Below are 16636 nucleotides of genomic sequence, written 5' to 3'. Positions count from 1 at the left end.
CTTATAAAAGATAAAACCCTTGGGCGCCTGGGTGGCTCAGTCAGTTAGGTATCTGACTTCACCTCAGATCATGATCTCCCTGTTCATGAGTTCGAGCCCCATGTCGGGCTCTCTGCTGACAGCTCAGAGCCTGGACCCTGCTTTGGATTCTGTGTTTCCCCTCTGACCCTCCCCTGCTTGCACTCTCTCTCTCTCTCTCTTAAAAACAAATAAACATTAAAAAATATTTTTTTTAACTTAAAAAAGATACAACCCAGGCACAGCCAAAGGAAAGAGATACATAGGGCCAGGTATGGGGCAGGACCAAGCTTCATCCACGCCCTCTTGGTGTTTCACCCTCCCAGAACCTTGATGGGTGCGCCAACACGGAAGCTCCCTGCTTCCTGTCATTTAAGGGTTTTTATGGAGGCCTCACTGCACAGGTATGCTTGATCAAATCATTGGCCATTGATGAGTAACTCAATCTCCAGCCCCTCTCCTTCCCCAGAGGTGAGGTAGGGCTGAAAGATTCTTTCCATTTGGGATTCCAAGGGTTTGGGGAGTTGTGTGCCAGGAACAGGAAACTAAAATCAAATATCTATTTCCCATTGTACCCCAGAATCTTTAAAATTTTATTTCCAGGGTACCTGGATAGCTCAGTCAGTTAAGCATCTGACTTGGGCTCACTGTTGGCTCTGCTGTCAGTGCCGAGCCCGCTTCAGATGCTCTGTCCCCCTCTCTCTGTGCCCCTCCCCTGCTTGCACTATCTCTCAAAAATAAACATTAAAAAAAAATTTTTTTATGTACATGGAGCTGACCCCATGTACACATTTAAAATTTTATTTTCTATTTGTTTATTGTTGGTATGAAGAAATACAACTGATTTTTTTATATTGACCTTAAATTCACCTAATTCCAACAGTTTGTATGTAGTCCTTTCTTGATTTTCTATGTAAACAAATCATGTTGTCCCAGATAGTGTTAGTCTCACCACACTTGGGATGAGTCTTAACAGCCTCTCTTTAGATGAGGGTTTCCCACTAGCTCAGTGATTGGCTCTGATTATTTTATTTTATTTGGACATGATGGCCTGATTACAACAGCCATTTTCTTTCTTTCTTTCTTTTTTTAACTGTTTATTTTATTTTTGAGAGAAAGAGGGGGGAGGGGCAAATGGGGGGGGTGGACAAAGGATCTGAAGAGGGCTCTGTGCTGACAGCAGTGAGCCTGATGTAGGGCTCAAACTCATGAACTGTGAAATCATGACCTGAGCTGAAGTTGGATGCGTAACCAACTGAGCCACCCAGGTGCCCCTGGCTCTGATTTCTGACTCTCTTCCCCCCTCCTCTAAATCCTGAGTTCAGTTCATTGCTTCCAGCTGCTCCCCACACCCACCACCACAACTCTGGGTCCTAGGACTCTGTGGTGTCCTTTTTCCTCCAGCCTTTCCTGCTGCCCCTGGGAAAAATTTGTTCCCAGGAGGGGACCCAGGAGGGGGATACTAGAGCCATTTACTATTTGCTAAAGATGCTGTCCTTGTGCATTCCTACAGAATGCACTCAGGTGAGGCCGCAGAACTGGGGAGAGGGATGTTCTGGGGATAAAAGTATTAGCTGGCTCTTCTTCAGTTCTAGGGTGCATCCCTACATCTGCATTTAAGTTCACATAGTGAGGCAGGAAGGTAGAACCATCAGTGAAGCTAATCTAGGGACAAAGGGTCTGTGTGTGAGGCTGTAAGGACAGAACTGCTGAATAAAGACTCCGGGGGCCAAAGGCTGAGAGGCAAGAGGATGTTTTACCAAACCTCAAAGTGTCTATATCATGGAGAGGTGATGAGGTGCCCAGACCCTCAAAATTAGGTGTGGTCCCTTGACCAATGAATCTGTGAAGAAAGATATTGGACATCTTTCCCGGGTTTGTATCTGCTCATATCCCAGTATCTGCAGGGCCCTGAGTTCAGAGACAGAGATTCACAGAGAGGTAACATGGTAAAAGAAGTAGCCCCTGTTCACTGGGAGGTCTGGTCACTTAAGCCTCCCGAAGCCCCCCCCCCCCTGAGGCAGCCTTTATTAACCCTGTTTTGTAAACAAAGAGCCCTGGGACACAAATCATTTGGGTAGCTTGCTCAAAGCCTCCTCAGATTAGTGGGAGACTCCCTACAATTCACCTGCAACTCAACAGGTCTATTTCATTCCAAAGGCCTTGGTCCTTGGGGGTCCCGCACATGTGGCTTTGTCTAGAGGGAGTATTAGGTAAGCTCCCAACATTAAGGTCCCATAAGTTGCTGACACTCCAAGAGGTGTGACATAGATTAACTCACATGTGGTGAGTTCCTCGTGGGAAAGCTGTGGCTATTGAAGCCTCCCTGCCTTTCTGAGTGGGTGCCAGCTGCCTCCCAGATCCGTGACCTCCTCCAGAGCCTGCTAAAGTGACTAGGAAAATGCTATTTCCGGAACAGGAGCCAAAAGAGAATGCCACGGCTCTGTATCCCAAATCTTTGGGGGGAGGGGTTGTTTGTTTTATATACAAGAACTTATGTTTACTGCTAACAAAAACAAAACCAAACACTACCAAAAAAGAGAGCTAGGGAAAGAGAGAAAATGGTCAGAAGCACAGCACCAAATCTCTGGATAGATGAGTGATCCAAGCATTCATTTCAAGAAACAAATATGTCTGTTTCTTGAAACTTAGAAGTGGACTTTCCAGGTGGCATTAGAGCCCATTCAGTGTACTTGGCCCCAATAAAGAAAAAATGAAAACAAAAACAACCCCAAAACCCCACATTGAGCTGTTTTGAGCCACTTCAGGTACAAAAGTATTCAAGTGAGCCATCCTGACCAGTCTCCCTGAAGGCAGGCTGGGGTCATCACTATACCCTGGGTTTCCAGGCTCCCCATCTCAAGTCTGAGTGCCCATGTCCCTGGTAGCTGTTGACATTGCTCACAGGGCCTTAGGCAAAGCCCAGATTAGCAAGGAGAAGAATGGAGGTTTGGCTACAAGTGATGTTTTGCACAGAGTCCTGAGACTCAAGGGGAAAGGCCCAAGGGTGGGGGGGAGTGCTTTCTTCCCTGGGGAGACCTACCCCTAGTACAGTTGTCCTCACCCACACCAGCTGTGCCCTTAACTCAGGACCTTTCTGGAATGAGGGCCAAGCACTTGGTGACCAAGAGGGCCCTTTTGGGGTCCCTGATCCTATGATATGTGGTCCCAGACTGGATAACACGTTGGCTTTTTTATGAATGTTATTTATCACATAAACAGGGATTCTGTGGTTGAACCATCCTGGGACAAACAGGAGTTGAATGTGATCTGAAAGAAAAAACAAAAAACTTTAACGTGCTGTTGGATTCGACTTACTAGTTTTGTTTAGGATTTTCCTTTTTATTCACAGGTGAGATTGGTTCAGCTTTTCTTTTTCTTGTACTATTCTTACCTGGTTTAAGAGTCAAGGTTGTACGTACATGTTTCATAAAATGCATTTACCTGCTTTCTTCCCTCTTTCCCCTCTTTAAATTATTGACAGTGGAATGATATTTGTAATGGGCTTTGGATCTTAGGAAAACACACCCCCAGAGTCTGCCTGCTCGGCAGGAGACTTGGCACAGACAGGCAGAGAGACAGACACCTCTTTCCCTTGTTTGTAGTCTGTGTTGGCTTATTTCTGGCACTTTTGTTGTTTCTGGGACTGCTTTGCTGGGAGCTGGCCATTTCCCTGAGGAAGTAGGGCTGAGAGGTGAGGGAAGCCCTGGGCTGGGGGAGGGAGCATTGAGAGAGGGGCGGGGGTGGGGGTAGAACCCACCTGTGCTTCCCTGGACCAGGCTCCCATGAAGCCCCTCGCTGGAGCTCAGCCTGACCCTACCCACACAGGCACCATGTTCCGAAAGAAAAAGAAGAAACGCCCTGAGATCTCAGCCCCACAGAACTTCCAGCACCGTGTCCACACCTCCTTTGATCCCAAAGAAGGCAAGTTTGTGGGCCTCCCACCACAATGGCAGAACATCCTGGACACGCTTCGGCGACCCAAGCCCGTGGTGGACCCTTCTCGAATTACTCGGGTGCAGCTCCAGCCCATGAAGGTAAGGGAGGCGGCGGCAGGGATGGTCCTGCAGAGTCTGGCCTCTCCCAGTCCACAGAAGCCCGTGCCTGCCAAAACCACAAAGGCACCTGGAGGAACCACCTAATTACCAGCTATCGATTAGCTAGCTGTTTGCGTTCCCTGCTAATCAGCCTCACCCTGGGTGAGGATTGAATTTCCAGGGAGGAGGAGCCTGGGGCGTCCCTCTCTGCATGCAGGTTTGTAGGGTTTGCCCGATGTAGCAAAGAAAAATACAGGATGCCCAGCAAAATTTGAATTTCAGATAACAATGAATAATCTTTCAGTATTAAGTGTATCCCAGGCAATATTTAGACCCGCAGCCCCTCTGGGGCCGGGGCTCCCAGACCAGGGGGACTTAGTTGGGTGGGTCAAAAAGGGCAAGAGCTTGGTAGGGGCTGGGGTCAGGGGCCCTGCCAGGGTTTGGAGGCCACAAAGCCAGTTAATGTGGAGGAGAGCCCTAGACTGGCCACTGCCTCCTCAAGAAGCTCTGTGTGTCTCCCATAAGGCCACAGATAGAGCTAGAGAATGACAGCAGACCCCAGGCAGGGTCTGGACCCTACCTCTGTGCCCCCTTGGCTCCCGAAGCTCAGATGCCCACACCACTTGGCGTGCTGACTCCCTGTCTGCCCTGCTGGACTGTGAGCCCCATGACAATAGGCCTTCTCCCTGTATTTCTGCCCCCACACAGGCCCAACCTGCTGTGGACCCTGGTGAGTGACTGAAAAATTAAGAAACAGCTAGATGACACAGCAAGCAAGATCCTCAGGTGTTTCTCCCGAAGGCCCCTGGGAAGGCTGTCTGATCTGGTCCAGAGCCACCCCTCCCTGCCATGAACTGGCTGCTCACCCACACTCTTTTCCCTCCCCTACAGACAGTGGTGCGGGGCAGCTCGGTGCCCATGGACGGCTACATATCAGGGCTGCTCAACGACATCCAGAAGTTGTCGGTCATCAGCTCCAACACCCTGCGTGGCCGCAGCCCCACCAGCCGGCGGCGGGCACAGTCCCTAGGGCTGCTGGGGGATGAACACTGGGCCGCTGACCCGGACATGTACCTGCAGAGCCCCCAGTCTGAGCGCACTGACCCCCATGGCCTCTACCTCAGCTGCAACGGGGGCACACCAGCAGGCCGCAGGCAGATGCCGTGGCCGGAGCCACAGAGCCCAAGAGTCCTACCCAACGGGCTGGCCACCAAGGCACAGTCGCTAGGCCCCACCGAGTTCCAGGGTGCCACACAGCGCTGCCTGCAGTTGGGTGCCTGCCTACAGAGCTCCCCACCCGGCGCCTCACCCCCCGCAGCCACTGGTAGGCGTGGGACCAAGGTTGCCAGGCATGGTTCCGAGGAGGCCCGGCCACAGTCCTGCCTGGTGGGCTCGGCGACTGGCAGGCCAGGCGGGGAGGGCAGCCCCAGCCCTAAGACCCAGGAGAGCAGCCTTAAGCGCAGGCTGTTCCGAAGCATGTTCCTGTCTACTCCTGCCACAGCCCCTGCGAGCAGCAGCAAGCCAGGCCCTCCCTCTCAGAGCAAGGTAGGTTGGGATGGGCCCCGTCAGCAGAGCCCAGGAGCCTGGCCTTCCCCACTTACGGGGTCAGGCTAGGGAGGGCATAAGGGAACACAGTGATCAAGAAGCCAGCTCAGCCTCAGCTGAGGATTCTACCCTGAACCAAGTAAGCCCTGGTCTTCCAAATCTTAGCACAGGTGAGTCAGGTTCAGGCTGGCTCATTTTCTGGGGCGGGGTGGGGGCCTCAGAAGGGCCTTTGGTACATCCCAGTTTACATTCTTGCCCTCTGCGGTGTGTCTAGATGGGCCACACTGGCAGGCAAACACCTCTAACCATAAGCCCATACCTTTCCCCGCCCCCAGCACCCAGAGCCAGGTGCTCTGGTGCTGGACAGGGGCAGGGTCTCTGCCTCCCTCTTGTCAGCTTCTTTCCACCTCCGCCCCCTGCTTGCCCCAGTGCTCTCCTCAGGTCCTGCTGAGGTTCCCTGTCCAGACTGCTTCTCCCTAAGGCATCAGGAATGTTCAGGTTTAACCTCTTCTCCGGTGAGAATGCTTTCCTTCCTCCCCTTTTCCTTTAGTGGCCGTTTGAACGTTCTGTAATGATTTATTTGGGGTCCATGTGCCCTGTGAAAAGCTAGAGCAATGGGCGTGCCTGGACCGGGGAGCAGCAGGAGAACTGACTTTTGGCATGTGTGACAGCCTTAAATGCACATCTTTTTCCTGTGAAATAGGAAACAGTGAAGGGAACCCTAATGGTGACATTTCTTGACAGGCAGAGGAGACTGTTCTTGTCCTTAGATGTCCTGTCCGTGGTGACAGCACCAGCCTTTCTCATTAGGCAGAATGACAAGAGGTACTCAGAGAGGGTAGGACAAGTCCCAGGTGTCTCGAATGAGTCAGGGAAGGAAACGGTGAGAGGGCCCTCGGGGGTTCAGGCCTCTTGCTCCTAAAGGTTTCTGGCATCTCTAGCTCCTTCTTGAGGGGCCGGTGGAAATGAGCTCACATTGCAGCACGAGGGTGGGGAGTCAGACCTAAAAAAGTCAGACCTCCCCTCCCTGGAGGGCTTTCAGAGCAAACCTGGCTCCTCCCGTATTGGTGGCACATGAGTGTGGTTCCAGCTAGGGGAGTGGCCTGGACCCTTAACCTTTCCAAGTCACTGGCAGCCCAAGGCATCCAGGGAAGGTTCTGGGCTTTGTGTAGTCACTGGAATGAAGGACGTGGGCTGGGCTTCCACGTGGGGTGTGGGTTTAGGGGTAGAACAAATGAGATGTGGCTTTGATGTATCCATATGAGGAACATGTCTGTGAACTGAGAGGTCTCTGGAAGGCCATCCCCTGGGGAGACACTTCCTTGAAAACCAAGGTGGGAGCAGGACAGTTCACGCTGCCCAAGAGGTGAGAACTGATACTTGATCGCTCTCTGGCCTCTCGGGAGTCCTGTGGCAGGGCTTCGGGGGTTTGGGAAAAGGGGGTGTCAGCCCTGGGCTGAGCACTGACATGCATGTTTCTGAGCTCCTGCCAGCACCCCACAGCAGGGATCAGGCTGTCCACCCAGCCTCTGTCAGCCCGTCCATCCTACATACTTTACCAAGGATCTCCCATAGACCACCACTGCTGCATGTGTGGGGCTGTCCCCTGCACCAGAGGCAGGTGGTAGTCATCTGCAGCTTGGAGATGACACAGTTCCAGATCCAGGGGAGTAGTTTCCTTCCAGGCACCTTGGGCATGTATTTCTAAATAAAGATTTTCAAGCCAGGCCTCTAAAAGGCAGGGCTGAGACTTCCTCTGAGCTGCTCTGGGCCATAGCTTCTCAACCCCTTCACTATTGACATTTGGAGCAGATGATCCTTTGCTGTAGGGGCTTTCCTGTGCACCGTAGGATATTTAATAGCATCTCTGGCTTCTACCCACTAGATGGTGGTAGCACCTCTCAGACGGGATAACCAAAAATCCCCCCAGACATTGCCAAATGTCCCTTGGGGGATAAAATCAGCCCCAGTTGAGAACCACTGCATCCGGCTTCCTACTCCACCCCTACAGCCCCAGGAACCACCAGACCAAACCAGCAGCCAGCCTTCCGCACCTCAGCACATCCCAGGGGCTGGTTCAGGAAGCTCACAGCAGCTGTCCATGCACTGGTGCCCTAGGAGGTCAAGCCACCAATTGTCACCTCCAGCCGGAAGAGGCTCCAGGAGGGTGTGTGGCTCTAGGGCTTTTGTACCCAGCCCCAGGGAGCTTGGCCTGCAGTCACTCACTTTGGCTAAACAGCAAAAGACCTCAACCCTGAGTGGGGGCTGGAGGCCAAAGAGTTAAGACAGGAACTTGGGGGATTTAGGAGTGGTTCCACTTAGAGGCAGAAAGGCCAAATCAGAAGACCTCAAGAATCAGCAAGCCTTGGTTAAACACCTACTGTGTACACTGTACTCTGTTAAATTCCAAGTACCTCCCGTAGGACCACAGCATAGGGGTAGGGAGTTATGCTGACCAGGGCTGACATTGGCCTTGCTCCTTACTACCTGGTGACGCTGGGCAAGTTACTTAACCTTTCTGAGCCTGTTTCTTATCTACAAATACAGATAATAATAGTACCCATAGGATAATAAAACAAGCCCCAAGGTTGTGAGAATTAAATTAGAAAATGCATTTAAGGGCCTTGTCAGAGTGGTATACCCCCAATAAATGGCTCTATCATTTTTAAAATATTATGACATGGCCTTTGCCTCTGAGGCACTTACAGTACAGCCCCTAAGCCCACGGCTGGAGAGCCTGGCCCTGTCATCATAGCCGGGGAAGGGAAAATGAGGCATCATTGTAACTCTACGCACGACTCTTCTGGTGGCTTCCCGCCCGAGGAGACGTCTCTATCACACCAGGAACTCCAGAGCCCACAACAGTGAATTCCATCTTTTGTCCCCCTTTCTCTTTCTTGGTGTGGCTTAATAGGTTTCCTCTGATTTTTTCTTGTGGTGACATGAAGTAGAAACTCCCTTCTTGTGGAGACAGGCAGCGAGGCCAACAAAGGGACCAGATGCTGCTGAGGTGAAGACTGAGTCCGGGTGGTGGGTCCCCACCACCCCCTATCCCATGTTCCAGGCCACACTGGAGCTGGGCTCTCAGCTGGATCCCTACTGTATCATCCACCCACCTACCCCTGCACCGTTGGTGCCTGGGTTCAGCCGGCACCTGCAGCAGTGTCTCCACAGGGGCCTTGAGAGCGGAGGGGGAGCAAATCCCCTCCTAGGCCCATCCACAGGGCTTGTCCTTACCACGCCCATTCCCCTCCGCCCCCCCCCCCCCCCGGCCGACTGACAGCACCCGCTCGACCACAGAGCAGAGATAGCCTGTGTAGGAGGCCAAGAAGCCAGAAGGTGAAGGGAATCATTTTACAGCCTTCCTTAGAAATCCAGGTAGAGAGAGCAGCTGTAGGTGTTTGTAGGCCCTCCAAACTCTGTCCAGCCCCACCCAGATGCTCAGAGAGCATGTTTTCTGTGAGCCATACCTCACAGGCCAGCAGACAGCCTTTCTACAGGGCCTCAGGGGCTACCTCGTGATTGGTGATCCTGTGATGTAGTGAGCTGTGCAGGTTGAAGTCTTGTGAACCATCTGCTCCTGGGACATGGCCTCACAGCCTCAGCAGTGGCCCTGCCCCCTCCACTCCCATCCCAGTCCTCCCACAGTCTCCCTGAGGCCATGGAATCACAGACCCCATTTGTCCAAAGCTGCCCAAGTGTGGCCCACAGTCCTCCTACATCAGAACCCAGGGGCCTCGTTAAAATGCAGGGTCACTGCTCTAGGGAACCTACCGAGGCAGAAATCTGCATTTTATCCAGCTCCCCAGATCACTGTGCATTTATAGAGGAGACCGGGGCTCAGAGAGGGTGAGGTGCCTAAGACTTATCGCTGGTCAGAGCAGTGTAGTAATGAAACCTAGGTTGTGACCCCCCAGTCCAGAGGTCTCACTGCTCCAACCACACAGAGTGGGGAAAGGTGGGTGCGGGCCAGGTGCTGGCAAAGACGTGGGAAGATCTATTTACTACCCAGATGTGCTCAGTGGGCAGGATGGAGTAGTCACAATGGGTGCTGGGAGGTTCTCCTGGCTCCTTCACCGTGTAGGCTGAACCCAAGCACACTCTGCCACAACTTGGCTCTCTGCCAGCAGGGGCCCTCGCACACATGCTCACCCCTAGGCAAGACCAGGGGCCGAGTGGGGTGGTGTGAGCGCCCCAAAGCCTGGGGAGAGGGTGCTAAAGAGGTTGACAAGGCTCTGCTGAACCTGGTAGGACCGAAGGCCCAGACTCGGGGTCCCTCAGCCCAAGCTGAGGGCCTGAGGAGATTTCCTGGAGGTCAATGGAGCTCTGGGGACCTGGACCAGGACCCACTGGGGACCTAGGCAGCTGCTACATGATGGGTTCTGAGACGTTCCAAGAAGTTCTCTGCAGCTCCTGAAGTGTCCCTCGTTAGGTAACTTTGGCCCTTTCTGGGGTGCCCCTTTTAAAATCATATAATGCCTGGGAAGAGTCGTATTGCACATCACCAGCTCCTTGGAGAGAACCCAAGAATGGGACCCTTTCCTGCTGGGCTGCCAGGAGGGCTTAGGACCTGAAAGGCAAGGAACCTCAGAGGCTTCCAGGGTTAGGGCTTGGGCTCACTGAGGCCCAGTCTGCCACGCAATTCCACTTCCCCTCCTGTCCTACCAGAGGCCATAGAGATAGGCCCCTGCCTTCCCTTCCTTGTGGGGGTCATCAGCCAGGAGTTTCATGCTTGGGAGCAGGTAGAGAGGCTGCTCTGTGGAGCCCCTAGGAAACCTCCCCACCCCTGGCCCCAGGGCTTGGGTTTGGCTAGACCTGCCCTCCTGATTCCAGATCTCTAGCCCAGGAAGCATACCTGAGAACACTCAGATGGTAACACGGCTCTATGGTCCTCTGTTAGGGACACACTCTCACAGCATAGACACGCAGACTCCCTGCTGTCTGGCACAAGTGGGGTTATCAGAGCCCGTGCTGTGGCTTCCCTGCCCTGTGCTGGGAGCCAGTCACAGCTGCCCTGCCGTCCACACCCCCACCCCACTACCCAGGGCCTCTTCCACCCACATGGCCCCTTGGGTGGGAGCACCCTGGGAATGAAGAATGCCTCTGACCCAGATTCCCCGCACAGCCCAGCAGCACAGAAGGAAGTCGGCCTCTGGATGGCCTCCCAGGGGTCTGGCTGTCAATTACCCAGGAAGAAATACCCAGCAGAGGACACCCCAGGGACTCTGCTTTCTTCAGCTTCCCAGGAGTGGCAGAATGGATGTAAAGAGCTGCTGTCGGACTGCTCACCTGGGAATGCTGGGGGCTGGGTTGCCAGGCAGGACCAAGCTTTGGCTTCTGCTCCGTTTGAAAATCCTTGCCTGTAGCACCTACCCTATTTGGTCTGACACCCTCTAGACCTGCCCCTGTCCAGAGGTCAACCCCTGCTTCCGGAAAGGTCACAGCAAACACTCCCACAGTCAAACCCCTTTCTGTTTCTTTTTCCCTCCCTGCAGCCCACCTCCTCTTTTCGACCGCTGCAGAAAGAACCCACCCAAAGCCTGGTGGCCAAGGCCCAGTCCTTGCCCTCAGACCAGCCCATGGGGACCTTCAGCCCTCTGACCACCTCGGATACCAGCAGCCCCCAGAAGTCCCTCCGCATAGCCCAAGCTGCCGGCCCACCCCCAGGCCGGTCTTCCCCCGCGGGCTCCCCACGCACCAGGCAAGCCCAGATCAGCACCAGCAACTTGTACCTGCCCCAGGACCCCACGGTGGCCAAGGGTGCCCTGGCTGGCGAGGACACAGGTGTTGTGACACACGAGCAGTTCAAGGCTGCGCTCAGGATGGTGGTGGACCAGGGTGACCCCCGGATGCTGCTGGACAGCTACGTGAAGATCGGCGAGGGCTCCACGGGCATCGTCTGCCTGGCCCGGGAGAAGCATTCAGGCCGCCAGGTGGCCGTCAAGATGATGGACCTCAGGAAGCAGCAGCGCAGGGAGCTGCTCTTTAATGAGGTGGGAGGAGAGGGCAGGATGTGGCGGGAGGCTCGGGATGAACATCTGGGAGCGGGGGCAGTGGGGACTGTGCCTGGCACTCAGGCAACCTCACCTGTCCCCCCCAGGTGGTGATCATGCGAGACTACCAGCACCTCAACGTGGTGGAGATGTACAAGAGCTACCTGGTGGGCGAGGAGCTGTGGGTGCTTATGGAGTTCCTGCAGGGCGGGGCCCTCACAGACATCGTCTCCCAAGTCAGGTGGGCAGCTGCGAGGGCTGGGCAGTGGGAGGGCCGGCTGCCCTCCACTGTCTTGGAAGGAGTATTGTGCAGCCTCAGGCCAAGGACACTGGGGTGCCTGTCACGTCATTGTGAGCACCTCCCGTCTGTTGGGGTTAACAGACTCATGGCGTTCAGGAGAGTGGGTTGGGGAACACCAGAATGTCTCCAGCCTAAGTCCAGGCCCATTTCCACCAGGGCCCTGGCCTGACTGGACCCCCACACATATTGCCTAGGAGCTGTGGGGCCCGGTACCAGGGGCACCTAATCTGGCAGCCAGCTGCCCTGCAGCCCCGCCAAAGCTAACATTCTCTTCTGCCTGTGGCCTTTCCTGTCCAGGCTGAACGAGGAGCAGATCGCCACTGTGTGTGAGGCCGTGCTGCAGGCCCTGGCTTACCTGCATGCCCAAGGTGTCATCCACCGGGACATCAAGAGTGACTCCATCCTCCTGACCCTGGATGGCAGGGTAGGCCCCTCCCCTCCCTGGTACACCCTCGTCCCACCGCCTGCTTCCATATTCCCAGCTCGGCTCCTGCTCCACCACTCACTCCTGTTTTTCCCCCCTCTCACCTCAACCGCAGGTGAAACTCTCTGACTTCGGATTCTGTGCTCAGATCAGCAAAGACGTCCCTAAGAGGAAGTCCCTGGTAGGCACCCCTTACTGGATGGCTCCTGAAGTGATCTCCAGGTCTCTGTACGCGACTGAGGTAACTGGTCCTTCCATCCCCCAGTCCTCCCAGAAGCAGCTTGGGAACAAATAGCTCTTGTGGCCCTTGCAAAGACCCGCCCCCGCTCCCCAAAATAGCCCTAGTTTTCAGATTCCTACTTAGTACCCTACCCCACTGCCCATCACACCCTGCTCGCTCTTAGATGGGTCTGCTCTCACTTGTGACTTTGCTTCTCGAAAATGCTCCTACGGCAGCTCAAGGGCAAGGTGGGGTATGGCCGGCTTCCTCATGTGTGATGGCCATTCTCAGAGAATGGCTGACAGCTATGTCCCTGCAGTCAGTGGGCACTCATGCAGAAAGGAACCGACCACGAGGCAGGTGGCCAGGAAGGAGGCCAGCTCACCGATGAAAGCTGGGGCCAGCTGCTCCCATCCCCCCGCGGTCCACTGCTATTGAAGGGTCAGCTCTGGTCAGTGGAATCAGGGACATTCTCTTCCTGCAGGTGGATATCTGGTCTCTGGGCATCATGGTGATTGAGATGGTGGATGGGGAGCCACCCTACTTCAGCGACTCCCCAGTGCAAGCCATGAAGAGGCTCCGGGACAGCCCCCCACCCAGGCTGAAAAACTCTCACAAGGTCAGTCAGTGCACAGGGTGTGCCCTTGCTAACCCCATTCTTCCTGAGGCTTGGAGGACCAGAGCCTGGGCTCCCAGGCCCAGCTTCTCCCTTCCACAGAAGCCAGAGGCTCCCAGAAAAGGCTCTTCTTTCTCCGCACAAAACCTGCACTTGGGTGTGGAGCCACACCTGTACACAAACCTCTGTGGTCACTCAGACAAGTTTCTGCCTGCAGGCAAATGACAAGAGCCTGATAAAATGGAAAGCAAGCCTTCCAGGAATCTAGAGAAGCTAGTTGAGCAGGAACCCCTCTACCCCATCTGGCAGGGGAGCCATACCAAGGCACAGTGTTCCGAGTCTGTCATAGCAAATTGCCTTGTCCTTCATTGGTGCACATCCTGACCACGTCTGAACCACAGGTTTTCCCTTAAAGGTGGTGCGTGTGTGTGTGTGTAACCCTTTTCTGTCAAATCCACCCAAACTCACAGGCCTTTACCAGTGGACACTCCTTGCTGGTGGGCAGGTCAGTACAGGGCGGCAAAATGGCACTGCCATCTCGTGGCCAGATCGAGAAATGTCCCAGAGGGGTGAAGCCCAGTCCCTGAATAATAGTTCTATGGCCCCACGACAGCTGGATGGGAGAACAGACAGGAAGACACCTTCCGAGACAACTGGTCCTTGGAGCCTGCACCACCAGCCCCAAGATTAACATATGGGGAGATTTCCAATTGGCTAATTCCCCAGAGGAGGTAGCCTTCTGTAACAGCCCAAGATTTAGCTTAATCCCAAGATATTGGCGCAGAATGAACTAAGATAAGCCCCTGACTTAGACTCTAAGGCTTAGAGCAGTAAAGAAATCTCCCTTTTCAGGTCCCACTTTGTTTTTTCCTTTTATTCCAAACACTTCATCCTTGATCTCTTTCTTATCTTCACTAAAGACAGGGCAAGCACATTTTATCATTAGCCCATTGGGCAGATGAGAAAACTGAGGTCTAGAGAAAATTGCAACTTGCCCAAGATCAGGGATAGACCCAGGACTGGATCACTAATATGAATCCCATGCTTCTCCCGAAGAGCCACAGAACCTGAAGGCTGAGAGCCCTGAGAAGCAGGGTGAGGAATGGGCTATATTTGGAGCCCAGCTTCCCAGGACACCAGGCTTCTTAATCCCACTGCTCAGTAGCACCCCCTAGAGGTGATCTAGCCACTTTTCCTGGTCCGATGCCAATTTTCTTTACCTATCCCATAATCCAGAAAGTACTGAGCCTGGGAGCTACTACCAGGAAGTAAGAAACGAGAGAATTCAAGACTTTCAAATGATGGTGGGGCCAGGCAGACAAGTAACCCCGAAGCCACCCCATGCTGTGGCTTCCTCTCACCGATGCCCTGTCTCCACAGGTCTCCCCAGTGCTTCGAGACTTCCTGGAACGGATGCTGGTGCGGGACCCCCAGGAGAGAGCCACAGCTCAGGAGCTCCTGGACCACCCTTTCCTGCTGCAGACAGGGCTGCCCGAGTGCCTGGTGCCCCTGATCCAGCTCTACCGCAAGCAGACCTCCACCTGCTGAGCCCGGGGACACTGGGCAGCCAGCCTGCCGGCGGGGCCTGCCTGCCTCATTCTCTCAGTATTCTCTCCAAAGATCGAATGTGAAACCCCACCCACACCCTTCTGCCCCTCAGCCCACTGGGCCAGGCCGGACCTGCCCCTCGGTCTCTCTGCCTCCCAAGAGAGTCCCCAGTTGCCTTTGGGATGGTGGAGACCCCCTTCTACAGAATGACCCTCTGTTATTTGCACAGGGATATTTCTAAGAAACGTGGAGACCCGCACTCCTGGCCACGTGGCCAACACAGCAGAAAAAGCTGCTGCGGTTTTTTAAAAGTAGTTGTACATTAGCATCCCAGGTCACCGAGAGGGCAGACTGCCTGTCTTCGCCAGGATACTTGCTGTTCTCAGCTCCAGCTCTAAACCCTGGGGTCTCAAGAGGGCCACAGGGAAGGTTTCTATTGCCTGAAGCCGTCTTCCTCCTTTACGTCTGACTTCCTGAAGGTACGGTCCAACCTGCACCTGTTTCCTGACCCACCTGCACTGACACCACTCTCCCTGCACAGCCTGCTCCAAACTGTGAACAGCCTGCTCTCTGGCCAGGGGTGGAGGAAGGGCATTTGTCTGGGTAAAAGAGAAAGAATGCGGTTGGTGGTAAACATAATCTCACTTTACAGGATGGAGAGAACACTGTGTGTGTGTGTGTGTGTGTGTGTGTGTGTGTGTAAGTGGAGGACAGTCACCCTGACAGCCTGGCTCCCTTCAGGTCACTCACAGGTCACCTACTTCAGTAAGGCTTCCCATCCTTTCTGCCACTAAATTCTACCAGGAAGGGACTGCTTTCTTGGCCTGGCTTCCCACCTCCTAAGTCCCGTGTTTCTACCTGAACAGTGAAGAGAGCTGACACATCCCAGGGGCTTCGCAGATTTCCAGGTGTCTCCTGTACTGTGGAGTCTGAGAGCCAGAGATGGGAATGGTAAAGGAACAAACTTTGTTTTGCCTGTGAGCTTTCTCTCAATAACCAGGTCATCAAGGACCCATTATTTTCAAAAATCTTGGTCTGAGGGAGATGAACCACCCCCTGGGGCTCCATCCTGTCAAGAAAATGGACACCCCCTTTGTGCAAACCATCTGCCCTAGCTGCCTCTTCAGACACCTGTCTCTTTGTCCCCCTTCCCTCCCCACCTTCAGGGATGTTGTGAGTCAGGGAATCCAGGGAAGAACTCCAGGTGTCAGGACCCTATCTAGATAATATTTTTAGATTCCTCTGCTCCCTAGTGGCCTGCTTTGGGCCCCCCCCCCCAAAAAAAAACTTGCAAGGACTTTTTTAAGGGTCAGAGTTTTAAAAACAAAAGCATCTTCCCTAGAAACTTTTGTGAATTGTTTGCACTTGTGCCTGTTTTAAATTAAACTGAGTGTTCAAAACCTCTGGGCTGTTGTCTCTGACAATGGAGCCAGGCTATGTTCAAGCTGGATACTTCAAGCAGCTGTCTGGTGTGCCCCCCTCCCATATGAGCTCCCCAGCGGTCACTCAGTCCACAGAAAACCCAACTCCCTGGTGGCATGTGGGCCCATGAGGGCAGATAAGAAGGGAAACGGGAAGCGAAAGGCCCTTGGGACTGAAAGAACTGAGAAAGGGACAGAGCTGTCCTTCCCAGGGGAGAAGAACCCAGCCAGGAAAATCAGGGCCATGCGCTCTGCTTGCTGGTACCACAGGGGCTCTGCGGGCAGCCACTGGAGCTGATGGCCACTTTCTGCACCGGCGTCTCCCTTCTCCCTTTTGCTTCCCACTCCAAGGAAAGTCAGAGGCTGCTTTCCTCCAGCTGTCCATAGAAAGTGGCCTGGAACTGCTTCCAGGGAGAAAGCAGTCTGTGTTTCTGTTCTCAGAACTGAGGGGTTGTGGAGCAGCAGTGCAGTGACTGGAAATCAATACACCTTGGTCCTAGTCCTGCAGGTAGG

General features: G+C 54.1%; 1 protein-coding gene across 3 annotated transcripts in view; it reads left to right on the top strand.

The window, feature by feature from the left end:
* PAK6 (p21 (RAC1) activated kinase 6) overlaps positions 1 to 16104 on the top strand; it is a 36884-nt gene extending 20780 nt beyond the window's left edge. For 2 of the 3 annotated variants that reach the window (XM_043555678.1, XM_043555676.1), the window contains exons 3-10: positions 3847 to 4055; positions 4947 to 5600; positions 11096 to 11593; positions 11701 to 11834; positions 12192 to 12318; positions 12434 to 12559; positions 13023 to 13157; positions 14535 to 16104. In XM_043555678.1, coding sequence (XP_043411613.1) covers positions 3852 to 4055; positions 4947 to 5600; positions 11096 to 11593; positions 11701 to 11834; positions 12192 to 12318; positions 12434 to 12559; positions 13023 to 13157; positions 14535 to 14702 — 2046 coding nt within the window. In that variant the 5' untranslated portion in view covers positions 3847 to 3851 and the 3' untranslated portion in view covers positions 14703 to 16104. Of the gene's footprint in view, positions 1 to 3240; positions 3371 to 3846; positions 4056 to 4946; positions 5601 to 11095; positions 11594 to 11700; positions 11835 to 12191; positions 12319 to 12433; positions 12560 to 13022; positions 13158 to 14534 lie in introns of all 3 variants that reach the window. The other variant, XM_043555677.1, reaches the window with a different exon arrangement.
* Positions 16105 to 16636: the final 532 nt, after the last annotated feature.

Source organism: Prionailurus bengalensis, chromosome B3, assembly GCF_016509475.1.
Source record: "Prionailurus bengalensis isolate Pbe53 chromosome B3, Fcat_Pben_1.1_paternal_pri, whole genome shotgun sequence".
Lineage (NCBI taxonomy): Eukaryota > Metazoa > Chordata > Mammalia > Carnivora > Felidae > Prionailurus > Prionailurus bengalensis.
This window is presented reverse-complemented; position numbering and strand designations above follow the sequence as displayed.